This window comes from Pseudopipra pipra, chromosome 18 (assembly GCF_036250125.1).
Source record: "Pseudopipra pipra isolate bDixPip1 chromosome 18, bDixPip1.hap1, whole genome shotgun sequence".
Taxonomy (NCBI): domain Eukaryota; kingdom Metazoa; phylum Chordata; class Aves; order Passeriformes; family Pipridae; genus Pseudopipra; species Pseudopipra pipra.
The window spans coordinates 12,588,472-12,606,213 of record NC_087566.1 but is presented as its reverse complement, the minus strand read 5'-3'; the positions used below and the strand labels follow the sequence as shown (position 1 = coordinate 12,606,213).

At 43.5% G+C, this 17,742-nt stretch overlaps 1 protein-coding gene across 3 annotated transcripts in view; it reads left to right on the top strand.

The window, feature by feature from the left end:
• GALNT9 (polypeptide N-acetylgalactosaminyltransferase 9) overlaps window positions 1–17,742 on the top strand; it is a 136,088-nt gene continuing 118,346 nt past the window's right edge. The window contains exon 1 of one of the 3 annotated variants that reach the window (XM_064675274.1): window positions 1–543. In XM_064675274.1, the coding sequence (XP_064531344.1) occupies window positions 303–543 (241 nt within the window). In that variant the 5' untranslated portion in view covers window positions 1–302. Of the gene's footprint in view, window positions 544–12,773; window positions 12,794–17,742 lie in introns of those variants that run through there. The other 2 variants (XM_064675276.1, XM_064675275.1) reach the window with 2 other exon arrangements.

Genomic DNA, 17,742 nt, shown 5'->3' with positions numbered 1-17,742 from the left:
GAGGCGGCTCGGCGGGCTCGGCGGCTCGGCCCCCGCCGCTCTGTCCATGCCGCCCTGCCCGCGGCGCGGCCCCCGCGGGGCGACGGCGGCGGGCGCCGGGCGGGGAGCGGCGCGGCGGTGCTGAAGGACAGCTCCGCTTGGCTCTGCTCGGCTCGGCTCCGCTCCGCTCCGCTCCCGCCGCGCTCCCCTCGGCTCCGCTCCCTCCGCTCCGCGCCCCGGGCGCGCCCGCTCAGCCGGGTGGCCGCGGGGGCCGCCGGGCGCCGCGCCTGGATGCGCCCCCGGCCACCGCGCCGGCGGCTCCCATGGCGGTGGCACGGAAAATCAAAACTTTGTTGACGGTGAACATCTTGGTCTTCGTGGGCATCATCCTCTTCTCCGTCTACTGCAGGATCCAGGACCGCTCCCAGGAGCTGGTGCAGATCGTCCGGAGCGCGGACCGCCGGGCCAGGAGCCGCGGCGCCAAGGTTGGCAGCCTGGCCGACAGGGAGTCCATCCTGCAGCGCCTGGACCACCTGGAGGAGGTGGTCTACAACCAGCTCAATGGTACGGGGGGCTGGGAGGGGGCGCGGCCCCGGCCCCGGGAGGGTGCCCCGGGCTGGGGGAGAGCGCCCGCAGTGTCCCCCCCATGGAAGGGCACCCGGCACCGACCTCTCCCCTGGAGCGCTGGAATACCGGGGAAAGAGGTGCCTGCAGGGTTTTGCTGGAGGGGCTCGTTGAGCCTCCCACCACCACTCTGCCTCCCCGCCAGCTCTGGGTCCGAAGTCAGGACTTCCTCAGTAGATGCAAAGTTAAGGAAGCTGCAGAGTTCATGAGTTTCGGGATGGGGAGAAGTCCCTACGAACTGTACCAGGTTTTACAGTTTGCCTGGATATATTAACTCTGCATAGGAAGTTGTTTGAAGAGCAAATATGCTGTTAGGTTATAGATGGAAATCATATACTTGGTTTCAGAACTACTTTAAAAACATTTTGCTGAGTTCTCACGCTGTGTACTTTTAATGGTCTGTTTAAACACAGCACCCCTATGTTTCCACAATGATTTTGCCATTTGCGTTTGTTATTGTCATTGATGAGGAGGGGAAGCATCCACCAGTTCTGTTTATGGCATACCATTCTAATTCACCAGCATTGAAAAATATTGGTAGGTAAGCAAAGAACCCTTCCATGGTAGCTAGAACAGGCTAAGCCATCGAAGTTGTTATAGGACAGCTAACATTTCATATAGAAGCTAATTCTTTGAAGTGAATACATTTGTATTTGCATAGATTCGTAAAGTTCTAAGTGTGAGACATCAAAGAAATAAGTATGTGATTAAATACATGAGTTTTTTTGGACAAGAAGAGGCTGAAGGAGTGAAGTTTTGCATAAAATTATAAAATAAATGTAATATTTAGTGTCTAGCACCAAATAAAAATTTCAGTGTAAATATGTTTAAGTACAGCAAATGTGCTCCTAGGCTGCTTGTGGAAATCTTACTCGTAACATTGATTTAACAAAGGCTGCTGTCGTCTCAAAATGCAGACAAATAGGAGGGTTAGGATAAAGTATGTTTCCTATTACTACTTTCTGAACGAATGTATAAATCTAAGTAAGTTAGGCTGTTATGGTAATATGCAGTTTGTGTCAGCAAGTGTTAGAGAACAGGCATCCCCTTACACTCTCATCTGTATAAACAGGGAAGAGAGAAGGGGAATGTGGAGTGTGGGCGTTAGTCACAAAAACACACATTCAGGAATTAGAGGGAAGTGTCAACAGCTGTGTCTTCTACCCATGTTTTGAAGAATGTAGGATTTAAGAGGAAAACCCTTCTCACGAATTCCAGAAAGCCATGAAGTTCTCCATCTAATTCGTTGTAGCTCAGCTGAACGGGGCTTTTTTGCTTAAAATTGATTTGTTCTTGGTGTTGTTCATAGGTGAGACTTTGGGTAGGATTTACCTGTGCTGGGTTTATCTCAGCACAGCATCTCCTGGAGAATCAGCAGGAGTCCTTACATACTAGGCAGGCACCATGGCATGTGATGACTGGGGCTTCACAGCAAACGGGAAGTTCTCTGTAAAGTGTGCCCCTATTTTGGGAACTTTTTTCCTTTATCTTCTTTAATTTGGTTTGTTGGATATGGAACTTCATGGTGAAATTACTTGAGCTAGCGTTACTTTGTTTCTTCAGATCATAATAAACACTGCAGGCAGCTTTTTTCTTCCTGAAAGTTCTTACAGGGGAAAATACAGAAAGTTTTTGAAGGCGAGTTGTTCAAATTTCCTGTTCATTTCCCTTCGCTTTCTCTCTGACACTGTTGTTGTTTTTTTTTATTATGACACAGTGGAACATTAACATAGATTAGTTACTTCATTCTGAAACAAAATGCCTTTTTTTTTTTTTCATCCCATGTCAACAAACCCAAAAAGTCCTAAAATATTAGGAAGTGCTGCACTGAAATCATCAGGGTTGCTTCGCTGTAAGTGAAATCTGGATCAAGCATCTGTGTTTGGGTTTAGCTCACTGGTATTCTGTTCTTAATATCATGACTCATTCTTTATGCCTTTAATGGGTGTAATGCTGCTCTGGCAGCACTGAGATCCAAGGGGGGCTGTCTGTGACAGGGCTCTACAGAAAGGCTGCTGTGACAGAAGCACTCCTGCTCTGGAGCTCTGCGGTGTCACCCGAATGTCGAGCGAGGTTCCTGGGACACTGCCCATCACAAGGCTAGAGGGATATCTGAGGCTGTCTTGGATGTTACTTTTTCATGGGATGGGTCAAAGTTACTTTTATGGAGAGGCAGACATGGGTGGACAGATTTTATTCGAAAGGAATGTGAATTCCTTGTGTACCCAGAATCCCTGAAAGCACCAGGAGGCTGAGTCCAGCTCAATGCTATTGTTGTGCTAGGTCAGTCCAGATCAGTATTTCAGTATTCTGCTCTTGTTCCTTTCTATTTTGAGATCAGCGAATTCAGAGCCACCTAATAAGTGTATTTTTAGTAATAATATGTCAGTGTTCTTTTATTTCATTTTTCTGCTCTATTCAGATGAGTCCTAAGCTGATCAGACCTTACCTGGATTTTCTAGGGACTCTGTTGGTGATCCAGTGCAATAGAAAGTCACTCTGTGAGAGACCAGCCCTGCAGCTGCAGCTACACAGAATTTTGTTTGTCACACGTATTTGTTTGCATACAATCAAAGAAGTGTCGTTTAGAAGTTTACCTTCTGCGACGAAAATAGTCACAAGCAGTAACATTACAAATGCATTGAGAGGCAACCCAAAACCGAGCACTTGAGAACTCATTAACTTTTCAGCCTGAATGAAACCAGTGAGTGCAGTGCCTGTGGAGGGGTGTGTAGACCACAGAGGATCACACATGGAAGTCAGAAGAAAGCTGGTCCTTGCAATTATCTTTGGCAGAACAAGAGTTTTTAGGGGAGGATGAAGGAGAATTGCCATGATTCCCTGCAGAGTTGTGCAGACATACACCCAAACAATTGTTTTCATTTGGCTCGTGCTCTGGTTTTTTATCAACTTGGAAAAACAGTATTTCTGAAAGCTTTCTTTTTGCTCAGCTGCTGCTGGTTTTGGTGGAAGTAAATGAATGGGGCATGAAAAGGGAAAGGAAAGCAGTGAAACATGTCTGTGGAATTTCCTTGGTGAGACTCGATATTACCTCTGGATGTTTGACCTTGGGTACAACATTTATTCTGAAAAACTGAGTTATTATAGATCTAGTTCATCAATGTATCTATTATTTTTCATTTTTACTATGGTATTTCTATTGATGAATATGTTTTATTGTCATTCAGCACAGAACTAATGCCAGCTAGACTTAGTAGCAATTCATGAAATGGCATAATGATAACACCTTGGTATTTTCTTCCTTTGCCTTTTTTTTTTTTTTGGTAAAGGGGAAAAATTAAAAAACATTTAATTGACTGCATTTTTCCCCTAATCACTTTTGCAACTAAGTCTGTTGCTAATGATTTACCGTAGAGGATAAAGAATTTTTGATGCCCCAAGTAGAGCATAACCTTTCATGCCAAAAGCAATTGAAGGGTCAGACTACAATTTCACTCTAATTGCCTTTTTTGCTTTTCACTGTCTCCTTCCAGTAATACACAACAGTCAATACAACATGTAATTAGATTTCATTCAATCTGCAAAGATTAAGAGTGTTTTCATCTTCTCTTTATGTATGTTCATATCATGTCTTCATACCCACGTGTTCTACTTTAGACCCCTTTAACCTGTCCTGTTTCAGATATGGAGGGATAAGTTGGGAGTATTCCCTTGAATTTGACAGATTATCATTCGTTACACATCATAATTTGATTTTGCTCACTTTGGGAAGATTAAATATAATAGCAATTTCCAGTGAGATAAATGGGTTTTATATTACATATGCATTTCATGGAGGAAGCTGGGGGGAAAAGTGGACAATTCACATAATTGCAGCACAGAGGCTTAAAATGATGGAAATAGCAGGTCCTGGGTGCTGAGGACTGATTCATGCTGACTGGGGCTCCTGATTTTTCGAGTGTACTGGGAGCAAAGTGATTGCATTTAAAATTCAGCCTGGCAATCTGCATACCTAAAAGGTACAGTAGTAATTTTAACGGGACAGTTTATTCTTCGGAGGCTTGTGACTGGTTGAAAATGGTTCCAGATTTCCATATTGAAAGTAAGGGTTGGGATCAGGCTGGGAGTCAGGTGAATGTCCACATCAGATTTGTCAAAAAGAAGCTTTTACAGCTGGCAATGTTCAACTGAAGAGCTGAGAGAAGCAGAGAAGAGAGGTAAAGACACAGGCGCACAGGGGCAGATTCAGTGGGACTGCACCTTCTCGTGCCCACACACAGATTCTCATTTGATAACTGTTTCTGTGCAGTTCGGTTATGAGCTGGTGCCAACTGGCAAAATCAGCACGTAAGTCTCTCTAAAAGTATAATTTATGGGGACTGTAGTGCCCTATGTGGGGTCTACTCTCAGCCCTGTGCTTTCCTTGTCCTAGTGAGGGGCTTCTTCATGTGCTCTCCTTTTGAGGACTTTTTTTAAAAAGAAATGCAAGGTTGGGCCTCATGAAGGTGGGGTTGAAAAATACCAACTTTTTTTTTTTTTTAAGTTAGGTTGCTGTTTATGGGTTACCACACAGTACATAACAAGTATCTTCCGTTGTGCTGGGTGAGATTCTCAAGCTTAGGTAGGTAAGTCACCATTGCTCCAGGCCTGACCTTCTGTGTTGCAAAGGGGTGGTCGAGTCCAAAAGACTGATTTCCCCATCATGTTGGCTTCAGTTGTGTTAGTCTTGATTTATGTAGCTGAGGAAATCTGTAATCAGGGCTTTCAGGAAGGTCAAGATTTTATTCCCCAAAATAACAAAAGGAAAACATTATAAGCCAATATTTGGATAGCCCCTGTGTCAATGTAAGGTAATATTAGAAATAGCATTACTCTATTTAGACACTTTGAGAAGACATAGTCTAAAAGTTTAGTTAAAAAAGAGGGCAGATCTCTTTTGTAATACAGGCAAAATTGTGCTCAACTCTGCAGAATATTGACAAAAACAAAAAAATATGTCTCCATTCTAGCAGCACATCAGTGATTTTAAAGTCTCCCTGTACTCTGTGTTTCATATAGCAGTAACTATTGGTTTTATGAAATGTTTCTGCTTTTTGCCTTTGTAGCTGGGAAGAAAGCTTTTTTTATAGGGAAAAAAAAATCATGTGGTAATTTTATCATCGACTCATTTGTATAGAGCTTGAATCATTTGTACTATATAGGATCAAAAACAATGTTTACAGAGGCAGAAAGAAAATCTTTGACTGATGATGGTTTTGTTGCCTTTTCGGCAGTATTCCAGTTCAGTATCTTTCCATTTCTTTGTGCACGTGGCTGGGATTGGAAAAGCAAATATGGGTCTGGCATCTTTGTAGAGAAGAGCTGCAGTGTGGTTGTTGCACACTTATAGCCCCTGTACAGGTTCAGAGGATTAGAAAACCTGACTTTAACTCAATACCCTTGATAGAGGGAGGTGGGGTTGTATTTTGAGTTTAGGGCGGTTTGTTGTTTGTTTATTTGATGTTTCAGTAAATAAAGGCAGGGAGCAGTTAAACCAAGAGCATCATCTCAGAATGCAGTTCCAGCCACTGAGTGCGTGGCGGTTCTCCAAGGGAATAATAAGATTTATGAAAGGAAGGAAAATAAATGAGTCATGTTTAACAAATCTTCCTTTTATTAATGCCTCTCTCTAACTTTACTAAGGGGCACTCAGTTTCTCCCTCTGAGTATACTTGGCATACTTTTTTATTATTGTTATTTGAGGGGTTTCACTTGGTAGTCATTACCATCACTTAGTTTAAACTAACACACTGAAGGGGAGAAAAAAAAAAAAGGAAGGATATGAAAAGAGCCTGTGATGTCTTGGATAACAGGAAGGAAGAAAGCCAATGACAGCAGAGCAGCTTCCAACCTTGTTGTAGTCCTATTGATCAAAACTGTCCTCTGAAATAAGAGACCTCCAGTCTCTGAGAAGGAAGGCCAGATAGAGATCCTCCCACTGACCCAGTCATCTTCTCCTGAGAGCACAGAGCTAAAGCAGCCAAATGCTAATTAGATGTGTCTGCTTTTCCTAAAACCCATTGCTGTGGTGCCATGGAAATGGCTCTGAATACCTGAAAGCCTCGTAGGTGCCCATTTCAAGGACAGCAGGGCAGATGCAAACAGATTAAAAATTGTCCTTCTGCCCTATAGTTTTTATCTGTTCAGGTGTTCAGGAGTATCGAGGTTTCCCAGATAGTTTTGGAGACAAGCTCCACCACAAATGGCACTTGCTGATTACTCAGCAAGTCCTGTAGGGCATAAAAAGAGTGTAAAAATTACCTGTATCGAGGCCATCTCCTGAGCCAAGATTTGCTGCTAGACTTAGGGAGCAGAAGGCAGCAATCAGGGAGCAGTGTGATGGAACTTGGTCTAAGGCTCCCTCATTTAGCTTGGGTTACTTGGAGTTTAAACACATGGTAGTGCTGCTGGGGATGAAGGTGACAGTCTTGGTTCTGTAGGATCTCAAAAACCAGGGATGAGCCTGGGACCATTGAGGAATTGGTTTGTATCCTTGATAAGGACAGTCCTTAGTGAAACAATGCAGTAGAAAAGGGCTGGTTTTAAGACTCTCTAGCAAATGGCAAAAGGCTTAATAGTTTTTTGGGTTTTTTTTCAAGTATGTCCTTGATTAGTGGCTTTGAAGGAGAGTCTGAGGGCAGCAGCAAGGTAGAGAGCTGAGGAGACAATAGAGTGATTCTGCTTTGTCATCATGTGCAGTGTGGACACACAGTTCTCTTGGGGGCTGAAGAGTTGTTGAAGTAAATGAACAAAACATTTTTAGAAGAGGTGAGAATATAGATTTCTGAATGTCTTAAGCCATGCACCACCTCCTATGGAGCCATTCTCTAGAAGCACTTTCACTTGCCACCACAGTCTGATTTATACTTTTAATACATGAGCTGTAATTTGCATGTCATCCTGGGAGAATGGGCAATGATTAAGAAAACTGAACCAAGGAAAAGGTTTTTAAAAGAGCTTCTCTAAGCACTGCTACCTAAAAATGCTTCTGTCAGGCAGAGATATTTGATGCCAAAATACTACAGGAGAGTGTTACCTATTTCACAGCCTCGTTTGGAATCACATTTAAGTAACCCAGATTGGGTGGATGAAGGTACAAGGGAACATGTTTGGCCTCTGGGATTCTTTAGTGCATTTATTTCAATCTTAACCCCCTGGGCTAAATGTTAGAGCACATGCCTTAGAGGGTGCTGCAGTGCCAGTGTCTACCTGTAAAATGGTGTAGCACTGGCAAAAGCCCTGCTGACCCCTGCCAGATTCCTGACACCTCCTTCTGCTCTGCAAAGCCTGGACATGGCTGTGGGAAGAATCTGCTGATGTGAAGGCCTGTGTTACCTGTGCACCACTGCACTCTGCTCCAACAGGAGATTTCCTTGGCAGTACAACCTGCTGCTTTCCCCTCTTCAGGCACTTAGCTGTGGCAGGAGGGAGAGTGTGGGCAAAAGGCAGCTGAGGAACTCAGTTATCTGCCTTCTGCTTACATTTCAGGGGTACTTGTGCAGGCCATCCAGTTGTCTTTACTGGAGTACTCATGAGAAGTGCTCACCAGTGTAAGGGTCTCACACAGTTTGTAAGTTGTGACTGAAACCAGGTTTGTCAGAGCTGCATCTGAGTCACCCCTTGGTACAAGCAGCATGAGAAGTCTCCCCACTGGGCTTTAATGTCTGGTAGACTGGTCAGGGGAGAAAACGGATCCTCCCAGTGGATCTCTCTGTTCATGAAGTTCTTTAAATATTCAGATGCTGTGGAACACAAGTGCTGCCTGCAGGGGGTCATGCAGGGCTGTGTGAGGGGTGTCCACTCTCATGGGCTTCACAAACTCGTGAAGCACAGTGTGGTCTCTGTGAGATTACCAGTGAGTCACCAGATTTTGTTGCTGGGGAGAGCTGTTACCAGTCATGTCTGTGATACAGTCAGCAGTTGTGTTTAGTCGAGGATCTAAGCCAGATATAAAGCTGACAGTGCTTCCTAAGCAAACTGCAGCTCCTGCCAGCCCTGCTCTGCTGTCAGCAGTGCCTGCTGTGGAGTGACAGACATTGCTGGTAGGGCAGGATAACTCGCTCAAGTGGGTTTTTGTGACTGCAGCAATGATTCAAATTCTCCTCACCTCACCCATGCACTTAGTGCTATTGAAATCAGTTGCCTAAATTAATCTTGGCTATTGATCCAGAGCCATCAGCACAGTCAGTGGTTACCAGTGTAGTAACTCCAGTAGTAAATTTGGCCAAATGAACGTATTTTTGCCACAGAATGAACAGTATATTGGCTAGTTATGATGATATATACATAATATAAAGGATGAAGTCTTGCTATGTCCCTGTACTGTTTCAGTCTGGTTGGGAGCAGGGTCCTTCCTCCTTCCTGTGTTTCTTCCTCTGACTCCTGCTTCTGAGGTCTGTGGTTGCTTCTGTGTTTGCACTGTTTGGCTCCAGTCTGCATTTTTCAAAGAGAAGTTCTCAGACCAGGAGGTCAGATCTGCACTTGACCGTGGCTGTCTTGCCAGAGGTGCTGCAGGAGCATTTGCAAAGCAAAAGGGGCTTTGTTTGCACAGGAGCTCATTTTCCTTAGAAGATATCCACCAAGACAGCTGGAAAACCCTCTCCTGCAATACTGGAGAAGTTTGCTTCTTATTTTGTCTCTGGCATTTTTGGTGGGGTGATAGGGTTAATTGGTTGTTTTTCATTTGGATTTTTTATGCTGGTTTTGTATTTTAGTTGGCAATGGGGCCTTACTGCCCTTTTGGAAATTGAGTTTATTTTTTCTACAGCTCCCATATGCCTCTAGGATGTGAAGCATTTGTAAATAAAAATGTATTTTTTGTTATATTAACTCATTTTCAAGCAAGCCTTGTGCTGTAGAAAAGATCGGTGGTATTCTTTCCTGTGCATGCTGAACTGAAGGCAGTGATAAGACTAAAAATATCCCCAATTGAAATAGCATTGTATAACCCAAAGGTTAGTTTTCCTCAGGATTAAAATTCGCAGTTGCTTTATAGATTCCTTGTAAGGCAGATTTCTGGTCGTCCAGCCATGTGTAAAATGAGGCTACTGAGAGCTGCAAAATTCTCTGTCTGCAAAACTCACTCCCACTGGTGACTGGCACCAGCAGAAAGCTGCTGATGGAAGATGCTGACACCCACTGCACTGGTGGCTGTGTGACAAGCACTGTACTGCAGGTGCAGAACAGGGACCAGGGGCTGTTCACACCTCTAACAGGAAAAACAGATTGTCCTGCACAGAGCTGTTAATCCTAAAACATGGTGACAGGTCACAGGTGGCTCCCTATAACAGATGGGAGTGGAGCATGAGGTAAGAGTGAGCTCATCATGGTCAAGTTATTAAACAGCCTCATGAGAAGCTGCCCAGCTGCTGACATAGGTGATGCTTTCAACTCACACGGCAGGGAGTGGGTTTGGCTTGGAAAAATGGGGTGGTTGGGTGGTTTAGGTGTTAGGCTGTGCTAGCCTTGGGATTGGAAACCACACTTTGTGGGTAGTTCTGTTACATAATTTCTGAAGAATCCAGGTCTGTGGATTTAGGCTGCTGACTTTCCAAAATCATCATGGGCATATGGGCAACCAGATGCTCCACTGGAGCCTGCCTTGTGTGTTTCTTCCTGGTGACCAGTCTTTTCTCCCATTTTTTAATGGTCTTTTGCGTCTGCTAGAAGTTCCAACTTTCTCAGCAGCTGAGGAATGTCTTTTGTTTATTCACTGCTAGTATTGCAAGGAGCAGTGTAAAGCTTTGCAGGTATTTATAAGAAATTAAATTGCAATTTAATGTTTGCAAACTGATTCGATACCTCCTTCCTGGGATACTCCTTTAGGCACAGACCTGAACATGTCAGCACCTGCACTGAACACTTTGCTCTCAGCTATTCCAGCTTTGAATACACAAGCCCAATAATCTTTGATTTTAGACCTGTGCCAGACTGATCCTCCTCCTGAAATAGATCCATCTGGCTCCTCGTTGCATTTTCATTCAACAGCAAATTAATTCCGGAAGGGAAGTGGCTTTTATAATGCCTGTATCCAGTGGGGTTATATGTAAAACCTTCTGTTTTCTGAAAGAGTCAGCTTGGTATGGTTCCCATAATCACAGCTATGTTCCCATTCCAGGCCTACATAACTCAAAGCCAGGCTGCAGAGAACCCTCTCAGATGAGGTCATGGAATTAGGAATTTCTTCTGTGATTCATTCTGAACCTGATCTGCCTAATAACTGGATTCTTTGTCTCCCTCTTTCTGTCACACATTAAAAGTTCACAAAGTGAGAATTTCAAGTCTTCTTTGGACAGTGAGAGGAGTGAACAAAAGATGTGCATAAACGGAGGAGAAATATTTATGAGAGAACAAAGACATGGCCTTAACTTTGAAGCTGGGCTGGAGCAGCCCAGCATGCCAAGGGACAGGGGCTGAGTGATGCAGCCCTCAGAGAAGGCACTGATGGTTGCAGAAGGATTTTTGCATATGTTACAGGACTGCTTGTTTAGGCTCCTCTCAGTCTTTCATCATCCTGACAAGATGCTTGAGCACAAATAGTGCTGTCTTAGAGACACGGTGGAGCCTGTGGAAGAACAAGAGGAATAATGTATAAAATTTCTCTTATTACAGTTCCTAGGGGTCTCTGAAGTACATATGGGATGAGGGAGCTGGAATCAGGGTCCGTGCATGAGTCCCACCAGGACTGCTCTGGCCCCGAGGAGAGGGAGTTCCCTGTGGCAGCACAATGGGCTGCAGGTTATTCTGGACAAGCCCACACCAGGGTTTGACAATACATCCTAGCACAGAGTGTTGATACCTATTCTGGAGCAGAGTTTCAAGAGATGAAAGCTGTCTCCTACATCCCCTACTTATGGTACTGTAGTATCAAACTCAGAATCTGGCCCAAAGGGCAGGGCAGCTCATGCAGGATCAGCACCAATTAGGTGTGGCCAGGCAATGCTCTGTGGGAGGGTAGGCTGGGACACACTGTGCTGTCGTAAAACAAAACGATATTGCTGGATGGAAATTTGGTTTACAAACAGAAATCAGTGTATGACCTTTGGGTTTTGTCCCTGGACTGGAAGAAGATGCCTCTAATCTGTTTGTTGGGTGCTATTGCATGCCTGTGGCTTCTCTGTGCTAGATACAAGTGTCTCAGCATATGGTTGTGAAACTAAAGGTTGATTATTTTCAGAAGGATTTTGGCAGAGACTGAACCGACAAATTCCCTGTTCAAAAGAAAGAAGAAAGGTTTTGTTTGCTCCTCTGCTCATGAGGCTATGTGGGTTTGGGATCATACCTTGCTTTCTATTCCTTTCAAGGGTAGGGAAGAAAAAGCACACCTACGACAAACAATCTGAAGGATTAATTTCATAATAAATGCCAGGGGAAACAGGCAAAGTTGCATAGTGTGTGTGACCTGCTGTCCTGGTGTCTCATCTCTGAGTCTGTGTCTCTCTTTCTAAGAGAAGCCATTTAGTAAGTTGGACATTTCCATATGAATTTTCTTTAACATGATGTCTTTACAGGGAAAGTACTTTTAAGTGGGACCACGCATATAACTCATTATTTTATAAGTAATCTTATCACCTAAGCGTGCTGTTTCATCACTTCAGCTGGTTCTCATTGACAAGAAGCAGTGTGGTAAGCTCACAGAAACTGGAATTGGGGACAGAAGGAGCATCTTCAGTGACAGATTCAAGAAAATATTCCAGGATTCTGAAATATAAGAGCCAGGCTCAGGAGACCTGGGCTTCATTTCCAGGTGGGTCTGTCCTGTGCCCTTCAGCTGTTCTGAAAGCTCATCTCTCTGCTCCTTTGATCCCCTGCGGCATCTTAATTTGTGATACTGTTAATCAGTGATATATAGAACTGCCAGACATCCAACAGACCTAGGCATCCAGCAATTAACACATTTAATCCTAAAAATAAGTGTTTAGTTCCTTGAGCAGCTAAACCAAGAAAGCTGACATTCTTGTGGGTTGGTATCCCAGAGGTGAGTTTTTGGGTGGTCTCTAATAGCTTCAATAGGTCTCTTGTATTTGATCTTTCACCAAACCTCTTCTCTCAGCAGGAGCATTTTAATGGCACTTTCTTCCCAGATGTTGACTTTTGTGACAGTTGCAGAAATGTAATTTTTGGAGACCTCTGACTGTCTGCCAAGCTTTGGCTGAAATTAGAAGCAGTCCTCAAAATCTAACAAGGAGAGGTGAGGGAAGCAGACTGATAGACAAAGGCAGACAGCATGGTCCCATACACTGCTTTTTTGTAGCAAGCCAGACTGTAAATTGTATTGGTAACAAATGGGGTTTTTACCCATTTAAACACAAACACGAAAATCAAGTTCTTGACTTCTAAAGGAACCAGACTCAGATCTGCACATTTAATTCCTCTGCTTGCTCTGTTAATTGGCAATATGTTAACAGGAGCATTTTTTTTCTCTGCTTTCCTGCTTATTTTGGGTAATAACTATAGCAGCATGACATTTCCCTGACACTACCCCAGTACTGCAGGAGGGCTTCCTTTACTTTCAGTTTTCCAAGGTGGCAGACTCAGGATGCTTGTCTGGCTTGTCTCGTTGCCTTTCAGGAGTGACTGAATCATTAAATCACGTGAGGAGCAGAGAAATGCTCCTGTGCTGCTCTTTGCTGCTCATCCTCTCATGATGCCTGTCATGGACCAGAGGGCTCAGCACGGCCTTTATCTGGGACCATTTGGTGCTGGGAAGTTCTTTCTGCTCAGGAGAAATGTGGGTGTGACCTGAAGTTTAAGTGTGACCGGGGAGCGTGGCAGCTTTGTGTCCTTGAGGAGTGATGAGTCCAAGCTGTAAACTCAGAACTCGAGCTTCTGAAATTCAGATTCTGATTCGTGGCAGTCTCTTCACTGAAGGATGATCTTCTCCTGTGTAAAGGCACCTTCTATCACTGTCCTCATTTCTCTCTTTACTGTGTCATTTAACACCTCATAATGTAGTCGTAAGTACAAACCGGAGACATCAGGGGACAGGAACATTCATTCTTTCATGGAATTTCAGCAGAAGGGAAAGGAAAGCTCTAAGAAAAATTGAATTTCTTTTTTACATTGCCTTGGTGGAAACCAGATAAGCAGCACTACTGCAGTCAGTGGCATTAGGAAAGTAAATTGAAGAAGGCTTATCCACAATTTCAAAAACTTGGCCGTTGTCTTTACATATGATCTGAATTCTACATATGTGTGGTAATTTAAACATGCTCTGCTGTTACCAAATGCATCCTGCCTTTATCAAAGCAAGCCCACTTGTCCTGCAGTGAGTTTGTCAGGACCTAAACTAGCCCTGGGTCACAGTCAATTCGTACAAATACCCACACGCAACGAAGCCAATCTTGTTAATAATGAATCAGTTATTATAGCAGGGCTGGGTTTTAAAGTGCCTGTAACAGTGGATCGTAGCTTTCCCGCTCCTGGAAGTCTGAGTCAATTTATCTTTATATCAACAATAAACCAGAAAGGGCAGAAATCAAAGTAAGCAATGTTTTTATTACCGCTTTTAAATAAAACATTGTGCCAATATTTTCTTGGTAACATTACATCTTCATTTTCTCAAATTTATTGGCAATTGCTATTTATCCTCGTTTCTCCTTTCTTTTGCGAAGCTATCTCATCCTTTGATTTACTGCCCCCAGAGAATATGGTACCTAATTCTTCTTATTTGTCCCTGATAAATCCCTGATTAATTGTATGTTATAAGCTGCCCATGCAACATCATGTCTTTCATTTCTAAACAGGCTTTCTTTTGTGAATATAAAGAGCTTTCCTTTCTAGAGCCAGAACCAAATCCAGCCTCAGCATTTCCTTGAACAATAGCAAGGCACTTCAAAACCGAGTAAGATTCTCAGCATTGTGGACTCCTCCTATTCCTCCTTCTCCTCTGTGAGCAGAGGAGTCTCAGACCTTTAGTTGGGCACATCCTCTAATAGACAGATCTGCTTTAAATGTGGCTGTCAGTTTGTCTCATCAATTAGGAGGACTCTGCATAGTAATTTTCCTCACCCATTGTAGCTTCAAATCTACCCTAATTTGTTGATTTGTAAGCATTTTGGTTTTAGATGCTGGATTCTGGGCTGTATTTTTGCTGATTAAAATGTGTCCTGTGTTTGGTTTTGAACTGACTTGTCCTGCTGGCAGAAAATTAAGTCATGCACATGTTAAGAGGTTGATGGAAGGAGACACTGCAGCCTGGCACTGACGAGCAAGGCATAGCTGTGGTGTATGTTGACATGAGATATGAAAATAAAGTGAAAGGAGGAAAGAGGAGGAAAAGCAGAGATGCAGGTTCTGTCTCAACCAAATTCCCAAGCCAAACTCCCTGAGAGGTGTCAAAGATGTGCCTGAAAAAGAAGAATACAAACACAGGTCAAGAAAAATACACATATCTAAGGATGTAAAATAGATGGTCTGTCAGGAAAATGAATGTTTTGAAACCAGCCATCAACAGTGCTGTGCAATAATGCAAAAGAAGAGTATGTCACCTTTACAGAGCCTTTAAGGCAATATCACACTGAAAGGAAAAGGGTGGAACCAAGGCTCTCTCTGGATCCTGGGAAAACTGATATCCAAATTAACTGGTTTTTTAAGAGATTGGAGGGAAGTATTTGAAATCTCACATCCTCAGGGGCAGCTGGTCTCTTCCACCATGTGTTCCCAAAGAGAAATGCCTGATGATAAGATTGAGAGGCAGCAGACAGAAAACTAGCTCTGCTCTGACAGAACTGGGAACTTTCTGAGATCATTTCATTCTCTCATGGCCAATAAAGGCAGTGGACAGTGACCCTTGGAGCGTGGGAGGGATAACAGTGGATGTGCCAGCAGGTCTGTAGTTGTTCACATTGTCTCTTTATTGTGGTTGCATGGCCAGAGGTGAACTCAGTGACTGATTTCACACCAGTGGAGAATGGAGAGCTGCTTTCAGGAGCAATGTGCTGTTGAGTTCCAGCAGCTCCTGGTCTGGGCTCGGTGCTGTCCCCTGTGCTGTGTGAAACGAGCTGAACAGGAGCTCCTGGGCCACACAATGGGAAAGTGTTCTATGTGACTTTGTTATTGGGAAGGCTCTCTGTGTGACTGTGTTGGTTTAATTTAATAGCAGGCTGTTTAGGTAAATGAGCAGGGAGGCAGCTGAACGTCTGCAGATAATGTAGGGCGTGATTGCAGAGTGATGCTGCAGGAGGTGGGCTCGCCTGGCCTTGTCAGAGCTCTCCAAACACCCCTGAGCAAGGAGGGAAGAGACTTGCTTAGCCTTGGACACGATCCCTGAGCCAGTGTCCCAGGGGTGCCTGATTGAAACCTGGGCTGAAAGGCAGTAATTTGGCAGGCTGGGCAATGTCAGATCTGATAGAGCCTTTGATTACTTTAGACTTTATTAACAGCACAATAGAGTATAGTATGAGCCTGCATAGGACCTGAAGTTAGATGCTTTGTTTTGGGATTCCTGATGCTTAAAAACAGTTATTTTTCTTTATGGAACCTAACCCTGTGGGATTGACTGCTATAGTTGAGCTGTTCTGAGAATAGAGCAGTCAGGGATTTCTAATCCAGAATTGCATCAGAAATCAAAGGGGTATTTTTAATGGTTAGAGATGTGCAGTCAGCTCTGTAGGTGCAAGAAAATGTCATTGCATCCAGCAGCATTCCCATCATTCCAACTGTGGGCTCCATCCTGTCAGACCTTGGGCCAGAACTGCCTTCCTGCAGTGTCTGCTGCATTCCTTCCCTACCTCTGATTCATGCAAGCAAACTGTTTGCTTTTCAAAAGGTATTTTTCTCATTTACGAAATGAAAGCCCTTTAACTTTGCCTAGAACACCTTGTTCCTGAATCTAATTAAACAGCCCCAAAGTTTTAGCTCTTGCACCTTGGGTCTTTTCAAGGAGAAGTCCCTCTCTCTTCCTCTAGAATGGCTCTGTTATTGTTTTAATGATCACTTTCCCCAGGAGTTTTCACCTCTGCTTCCCTGAAAAAGTTAAAGAAAATCTAATATATTGATACAGATGATCCATTTCATGTGAGTCAGTGACACTCTGACCGTGACAGTACCAGAGAATTCATTGCTGCAGGAGGCCCTTGAATCCAATATTAGTGGCTGGGCTTTTAAAGGACACTGGGTAGTTTTAAGCCCTATTTCTACCTGTCTGAGTTAAGATAATGAGGGTAATCTAATATTATGCTTCAGGGCTTTAGTTACCTGCCTATAGGGTTCAGAAGGGAACTCTGCTTCCAGGGGCAGTGCAGAGTTTAATTGGCCAAGTGCTTCATGATTTGTGTTTCATTCCCTCTGAAGCCTCAGGTGTTGGGTCCTGCCAGGGACCAAGTGCCAAACTGATGACACTCAGATTTTGTCTCCTTTTAATATCAGTGGGCTGTCAGGCAGATATACCAACATTTCAGCTCCTCCTCCTCAACTCCAGATTTATGCCATCACCAGAGGAGTTTTCTGGCTTTCCTCCAAAGCCCTGAAGAGAGAAATCCATTTCATGTGTTTCACCAGCACAAACCACGAGTCTTCTGGGATTTTAAAACTTCTAGAAGAATCGTGGCATCTGTTACTTATTTAAAAATAACTAACTGATCTTTCTCTGTGAATGATCTTTTTGATCACTAAAATGAAAATGGAAAGAAAAATCAGTCACACACGTATCATTTAAAGTTTTGCATATGGAATAAGGGCTTTTTATTTTGTTAGTCAAAATTTATGTTTAAAAATGTATCAGATAGCTCTCCCTGGCCTAAGGATGGCATGTTAGGAAATTGATTTTTGTTTATATCAAGTCTCTGGCAAAACTCTGGCACCTCTCCTATTATCTGCAAACTTGGAATCAGTGTCCTACCTCACAAATGAGCTTTTATCTTCATCTCCAATGGACTGTGTAGCTGCTATTTCTTGGTCCTTCCACTCGTCAATCTGTTTATCTCCTCCTGAATTATCTGTTGTAATTAGAATACATTTTCTCATCTCAAGGGGAAACCAGCTCCAAATGAGTGTTCTATAAAAGCAATTACTTTTGATATTAGATATCTGTACATAAAAACACAGTATTTCTTCCAATTAAAAAGCACTAATGAATTTTGTGCCTAGAGAGGGAGTAGCCTGCACAGTGCTGTTTCTGTGAAGCCAGGGAACAAAAGA